Here is a 7,715-nt window from a genome sequence, read left to right as displayed (position 1 = left end):
ACTTGTGTTTAAAGCTTTTACCTGCTCATCTTTAAAAGTCTTCAACTTCCATGTCCTTTGTACATTTCCTTTTGTGTATTGTGGGTTTACTCCCTTTGCTCACTTTTATCTTGAGTGTTCAATCTGTAAGATGCCTTAATACTACAAAGAGATCATTCATTTCTCCTTTGAATAAACTGTTTTTAGCTCCTAGGCATCCAGGGGGAGGTAAGCAGGCTTGTCATGCCTCAGGACCAAGGAAGCTGTCCCTTCGTCACAATCTCTCCGGGGCCAACTGAGCTTGTTAGATCTTTCTCCCCCTCATGCACATTTCATTCCTCTCTCCTTACTGAGCAGATCATATTTATTTATTTATTTATTCTTTGAATGTGGAGCACAATAAAATCATGTAAAAAGGAAGCCACAAAGTTTACATGTTTTTGAAAGGCTTACCAACTTGAATTTGGGAACTATGTCTACATTTATTTTCAGGGAAAGATAATTTGATGTTGATGAATTGCCTTATGTCCATTATTTTCTAGTGAGTGTGGCTAGAAGTGAGAAGACAATGGTAGTAACATGTCCTCAGGAGGTCAGAGTGTGTGCGTGCGCGCGCGCGCGCGCGTGTGTGTGTGCGCGCGCGCGCGCGCTGTGGGGAGTGAGCAGTCCTCAGATCACAGGTGCCCGAGCTCATATGTTCCAAGCCATGACTCATATCATGCAGTTGCCTGAATGTTAATAAGTATGACAATAAGGAGGTATCCACTGTGATCCATGGGATGACTTTACAATTAAAATACTGCATGATTCCACTTAAGTGAGGTGTCTGTAGTAATCAAACACGTAGAAGCCGAGGATAGAGGGGCGGTTGCCAGCTGATTAGCAATGGGGGAAATGAAGAGTTATTTTTTCAGTGGGTTTAAAGTTAGAGTTTTATAAGATGAATAAGTTCTAGAGATCTGCTCTGCAACATAGTGCCTACAGTTAACAATATGATAACGTACACTTCAAAATTTGTTATGAGGTCAGTCTCATGTTAAGTGTTCTCTCCACAAACACAAAACAAAACAAATAAAGGACACAGGAAATTTCAGGGAGGTGATGAATATGTGTATTACATTGACTGTGGTGCTGGTATCTGGGGTCATAATATGTGTCCAACTCATGTAATTGTACATATTCAATATGTGCAGTTCTTTGCATTTCAATTATACCTCAATAAAGCTGTTTACAACAAAAGTGCAAGGAAAAGCATGTGCACAAAATACCTCTGGGCTTTGAAGTCGGAGCAGGAGCAGGGGGCCCATCTCACACCTCACATTCTCTGACACTTTCTCTCATCACTCTCCTCTTGCTAACTCTTTCACCACACTGGCTTCCATGATTTTCTAAAACAAGCAAAGTCCCCAGGGCCTTCCCACTGGTAATTCACTTGCAAGGACCACACTTCCACAGGTAACCTCGTGGCTCCACAGTCCAGTCTTCCTTGAGGTATCTTTTCAAATGTCAACTTTTCTCTCTCTCTTGCCTGGACTCCCATAGAAGCAGCACTCCCATAAATCTGTACCATTTCTATGTCAATTAAAAACTTTTTAAAAGCACCAACATCTACTCTATCTTTTTACCTGCCTTCGCGTTATTTGTAGTACTTATTACCATCTGACATCTTATATGATTTCTTTATCTGTTTATATTCTTTTTGCATCAAAGTTCTGTTTTTCAGCATGCAATACTCATTGTCTAGGCAATGCCTGGGTCATGCTCAGAGCTCAAATTCTATTCCATAAAAAAGTAAAAGAATTTGTCACTAAAATTGTAGAATACGTGATCTATGTAGGACAAGAAGTTGAGCAGGAATTCCTTATCAGAAAAGCACTATGAATGCCCCTACAGGGATCAGATACAATCACAAAAGACAGAAAATCATTTCTTGACTGAAAAATAAAAATTGTAACATTTCTACAATGTGAGTGATGCCCATTTGCTGAAAACGTAGTCATGTTGGTTTTGTTCTTCCTGGTAGTCCCCTCCACTGCATGGATCCAGGAAATGATACACAAATTTCAGAATTTCTTCTTATGGGATTTTCAGAGACATCAGATTTGCAGCCCTTCATATTCTGGCTGTTCCTCTCCATGTACCTGACCACGGTGTTTGGAAACCTGCTCATCATCCTGGCTGTCATCTCAGACTCCCACCTGCACACTCCCATGTACTTCTTCCTCTCCAACCTGTCCTTCGTGGACATCTGTTTCACCTCCACCACCATCCCAAAGTTGCTGCTGAACATCCAGACACACAGCAAGATCATAACCTATGAAGGATGCATCACTCAGATACACTTTTTTCTACTCTTTGCAGGATTGGATGACTTTCTCCTGACCATCATGGCCTATGACCGATTTATGGCCATCTGTCACCCCTTGCACTATACGGTCATCATGAACTCCTGGCACTGTGGGCTGCTGGTTCTAGTTTCATGGGTCATAGGTGTTCTAAATTCCTTGTCACAAAGCTTAATGGTGTTGGGGCTATCATTTGGGACAGTCTTGGAAATACACCACTTTTTCTGTGAACTTAATCAGGTGGTCCACAGTGCCTGTTCTGACACCTTTCTCAATGACCTGGTGATATATTTTGCATTAGGACTGTTGGTTGCTGGACCACTTGCTGGTATCCTTTACTCTTACTCTAAGATAGTTTCCTCCATACATAAAATCTCTTCAGCTAGAGGAAAGTATAAAGCATTTTCTACCTGTGCATCTCACCTCTCAGTTGTCTCCTTATTTTATTGTACAAGCCTAGGAGTGTACCTTAGTTCTGCTGCTACACACAACTCACTGTCAAGTGCTGCAGCCTCAGTGATGTACACTGTGGTCACACCCATGCTGAACCCCTTCATCTACAGTCTGAGGAATAAGGATGTAAAGACGGCTCTCAAAAGATTCTTTGGGAGGCAAACTAGAAAAGGAACGATTACACCATGACTGAAGATGTTCCCCTGAATGCAGGGATCAAAGCGTCTGAGAGAAAAATTGTGATTCTTTGATCAGATTGTGAGGTACAGCTTGCTCATTCTGTTTATTGCCTGAAATTTATCTTTCTTTGATTTCAATTTTTGTATACAGTTTAAGTCACACACTTTTATAAGCATTTTCCTCTCTAATATCCTAAAAAGTTTCCCATTGTCATCTTCTTCCCTCCCCAAATTTATTCACATTCTTGTATCAGAAATATTTAGAAATATTTAGAAATATTTAGTCCCATTTACTTTATTGAAGAACATGGAATAGTTAAGAATAATTGATTCACAAATTACGAATGTCCTGCCATGTAATTTTTCTTTTGTGTGTGACTAAAATAATAGTCAAGAGATGTATTACACCTTTGGGAGTACGAACAGCTAAAAAAAAGTCCCAAGCAAATCAACAATAACAAGAAAACTCCAGTTGGCACTAATGTTTTTAATACAATGTTGTCGGAGCGGAAAATCTGAGACCACAGTTTTCACTTCTATGTTTGTTATTGTTTGTATCTCACTATCTAAAAATGCAGATTGTAATGTACTATAATGTTTTATAACTGGTAACTGGGTTTTATTCTGCTTGTTAGTATCCTTTTGTCACACTCAGCTCAGTGTCCACAGTGTCTTTCATTATGACTGGAAAATGTTGATGACCAACTACTTGACCCCAAGTGCAGTCTCCACTGAAAGACAAGTTTGAATAAATAGATGACTTAATACGGTCTTAAAGTCAGACAATAGGATGAAGCAACATTTCATATCATACATTGCGTTATTATGCAAAACTATTTCTTTTTCATGTTGTTCATCTACTCCTTGGAGTAGGGAAGATTGATGTCCCTGTGTAAGGGCATTTAGTCATGGGGTGAAGGAGTGGTTGATGTGGTTATGTTGTTTTATTGAATTATCTTTGTCTTTCTTCTTGAAAACTTCAAATTCTCCCTGTAAATAACAGTCTTTAATTTGCTCTAAACAAATTATCATCCCATTTTCCAAACTTTCTCATTCCTGTCAAAGGGGCAGTCAATGAACAGCATCAATATCATCTACTAGGTATCTCACTTGTACTCAGGATTCTCTTCAATGTTCATGATAGAAAGATGCCTAACAAGAGAGCTTATATTCTGACTCAGTTTCTACCATGTGACAAGGGGTCACAAGTTTTCCTACAGAAACCTGCATTTCCCCACCATTTCTCTTTGTTCCCTGGAAGGAAACATCAGCTTAGTCCCTTTATATGACACATATCTGAAATAAACTTGAATAACAGGGTTCTCATGAATGCTGCTTTCAAATATCAGAATAAATGCCAATCTATAATTAATAACAATTTATTGTGTGTTCTCAAATGACTAGAAGAAAGGAGCTCAAATGTTCTCCTCACAAAGAAAAAATAAATTATTGGGTTGCAAAATTGCTAACTATTCTGATTTGATCAGTACACATTGTATGAATGCATTGAAATATAACTCTGTACTCCATAAGTATGCACAATGAATATGTTTCAATTTAAAACCTAAATAAATTTCTTTAAAAAAAGAAAAGAAAGAAAAAGGAGCAGACTGTTATCATATCTCTCAGTTCTGCTCCGTTTGATTACTGTATCAGTTAGCTCTTGCTGTATAAGAAACCATCCTAAAAGCAAATAGCTTAAATTAATCCCTTATTGCCAAATTGGATTGCATGGTTGAGAGCTCTGCTGGTCTCCTTGTTAATCTGTTTTCTGCTATGGGTAAAACATGGAGATTGTGCTGATATTGGGTGAGGTTTCTAATATAATTGGGACTTGTCTGTCTGTAGACAAATCTACAGTGACCTTGAGTAACACTACTAGCCTCTACTTCACATATCTTCTCCTCTTCCAGCCAACTAGCCCCGACTTTCTTGTGTGTCTGAAACAGGGTTCCAAGAGACAGCAGCAGAAATGACCAAGGACCCTAAAAGCCCACAGTCAAGTCCATCCTATTCTATTGGCCAGAGCAAATGTAAAATGCTAAATCCTACTCAAGACTTGAAGAATGACTCTTTCCACATCCATTCACAGCAGCTGGATGATCTTAGAAGAGAAAGTCAGATTGGTATTGATATCCAATGCTGTACCCCATAGATATGTACAATCAACTATGTTTCAATTAAAAATAAAAAAAATAAATGAAAATGAAACAAAGAAAAGAGAGTGAGACTGACAGTGTGTGTATAATGAACAGCTGTGGACATTTTATTCCATGTGGTAAAGCCACACCCACCCCAATGTAAATATTCCTTCTCTACCCCTTGCCTCCAGCCCACCTTTCTTAGCAATAAATAAACATATTTCCTTCTAGATACCTCATAGAGTCCAAAGACCACATGTCTAACTCGTTGATTAACAAGGCTAGAGAAATGTTACTCCACTTTCAACATTGATGTGATCCAAATGGATATATCCCTTTTTTTATTGTCCTGCTCTTTACCATATTCATAAGGGCTTTTAACCTGGTACTGGAATTTGTTGGAGGTTTGTGGGAGGTATTCCTAGGAACAGGTGGTATTGGAAATACAAATAAAACACAGACAAACAGGAATTTGAAAGGGGAGGGTGAGTTGAGTTGAAATTCAAAATTTTCATTGTGAACATTCTGAAAGTGAGGCTTGAGGAGAGACAGAAGACACTGGAGACTCCAAGGTCATCACAATGGACAGCATGAAGTTTCCATTTTAATGGCAGTCAGGTTTCATAAGTCTCTATTTATGCAAAACAAAAATATTAATTTCCAAATATATGATACATTATTATTAACTGTGGTCAACATGCAGTGCAGTAGATTACTAAATCTTATTGCTCCAGTCTAAATGAAACATAGTACCCTTTAATCAACAACTCTCCTTTTCCCATCCCTCACCCTACATTCTGTTCCAGCCTCTTGTAACCACCATTGTACTGTTTCTATGACAATAACATTTTAGACATCGCAAATAATTAGAACATATAGTATTTGTCCTTCGGTGCCTGGCTTATTTCAATAAGCACAGTGTCTTCTGTTTCCATCCATTTTGTCACAAATGACAGAATTTACTTATTTTATAAGTCTATCTAGTAGCCCATGTGTATAAATACCACAGTTTCCTTATTCATTCATCCACTAATGGACACTTAGGTTGATTTCATAGTTTCATATCTCAAAATTACAGAAAGACTGGATTTTCAATATTCTCACTATAAGAAAGATGATAAATCGGTGAGGTGATGGATGTGCTAATTAGCTTAATTAAATATTTCTACAACGTATACACAAATCAAAACATTACATTGTATCCCATAAATATACACATTTATTACTAGTCAATTGAAAATAAATACTTGAAATACTTAATCTTATTTTTTTTTTACTATTTTTCTATCTAATGTCCTTAATTTCTTTATTTGATTAGCTTTCCTCTAGATGTCTTCTCATTTGTCAAAACATATTTTTGTATGCCGGAGCCATCAAAGAACAAACATACACTGTAATTGTTTGGCTTCTTACAAAGTATAAGTAGAATATAATCATTTTCATTCCCATGCAGAACTTTTACATCTATGGCTGTTACTAAAATTCTCAAATGGATTTTGAACAGTGTATCAAGTTATAAATGGCATCCAGGTGCAAATGAAAGAAAGGTGAACCAAAATACTGACTAAAGCAAATTAAGGGTTGATCACATTCTAGAGTTAGGGAATTGACAGCTACTATGACAGCTTCATGACACCATTAAGGACTTAGCCTACACTTATTTTTCTTTCCCATCATCCCCAATGTGTGTTTTTCATCCTCATGTTCACAGAATAGTTTCTACACTTACAGTCATTGAATCCATATCCCATACATGAAGATTCAGAGATTAATCACTGGTGAAGTATGAAGGGGAGTGCCAGATGGGTTTATGTAAAATAATTTTAATATTTTAATAAAGCACAAAATACATATGGAAAAGCACCATATCAAAAGTTCGGAGCCCAGGCCCTTGTGCGCGGAGCAGGGAGACAACCAGCATAGGAGTCAAAAGCTCTACAGAGACCACATGCCCTGCAATGCCACCGCACAACCCAGCAGCCAGGCACAGTACGCGCAGAGAAGGGAGATGTCCAGCAGGGGAAGTGGAAGCTTGGCAGAAACCACACACCTTGAGGTGCTGCCATGTGACCCAGCAGCCCAGCTCAGTGCATGCTGACCAGAGAAATGGCTCCCTGGAGAGGCCCAAGACCCAAGGAAACCACACACAAAAGGCACTAGTGGCCAACTGAGCAGACACTGAGGTAGCCATATCAAATTGGCAACCCCAGAAACATCCTAGACAGACAATCATGTCAAATCTGTGGACTATGAAACACCCTGCCACAATGACTAAACATCAAAGGAAACATACCAGAAATATGAAAAATCAAGAAAGTACACCACCAAAGGGTAATAATTCTCAAGCTCTAGATCCTATAGAACAAGAAGCCCTTGAAATATCTGACAAGGATTTTTGAGTGATAATCCTAAGGAAACTGAATGAGATACAAGAAAACTCAGCTAGAAAACATGATGAAATGAGGAAAAGTATACAGGAGCTGAAAGAAGAAATGTACGTGGAAATCAATACCCTGAAAAAGAATGTAGCAGAGCTTGCCAAACTTAAGAATTCATTCAGTGTAATAAAAAACACAACAGAGAGTTTTATCAGTAGGCTTGCAGAAGTACAAAAGAGA

General features: G+C 38.3%; 1 protein-coding gene across 1 annotated transcript; it reads left to right on the top strand.

Moving 5' to 3' along the window:
• The first annotated feature begins 2,114 nt into the window (after window positions 1-2,114).
• Window positions 2,115-2,966, top strand: LOC134387620 (olfactory receptor 7A17-like). The gene is made up of 2 exons (XM_063110037.1): window positions 2,115-2,469; window positions 2,755-2,966. The coding sequence occupies exons 1-2, from the start codon at window positions 2,115-2,117 to the stop codon at window positions 2,964-2,966; spliced, it is 567 nt and encodes a 188-aa protein (XP_062966107.1).
• Window positions 2,967-7,715: the final 4,749 nt, after the last annotated feature.

This window comes from Cynocephalus volans, chromosome 10 (assembly GCF_027409185.1).
Source record: "Cynocephalus volans isolate mCynVol1 chromosome 10, mCynVol1.pri, whole genome shotgun sequence".
Lineage (NCBI taxonomy): Eukaryota > Metazoa > Chordata > Mammalia > Dermoptera > Cynocephalidae > Cynocephalus > Cynocephalus volans.
Note: the sequence above shows the minus strand (reverse complement) of the source record. Positions and strands in the feature narration are given on the sequence as shown.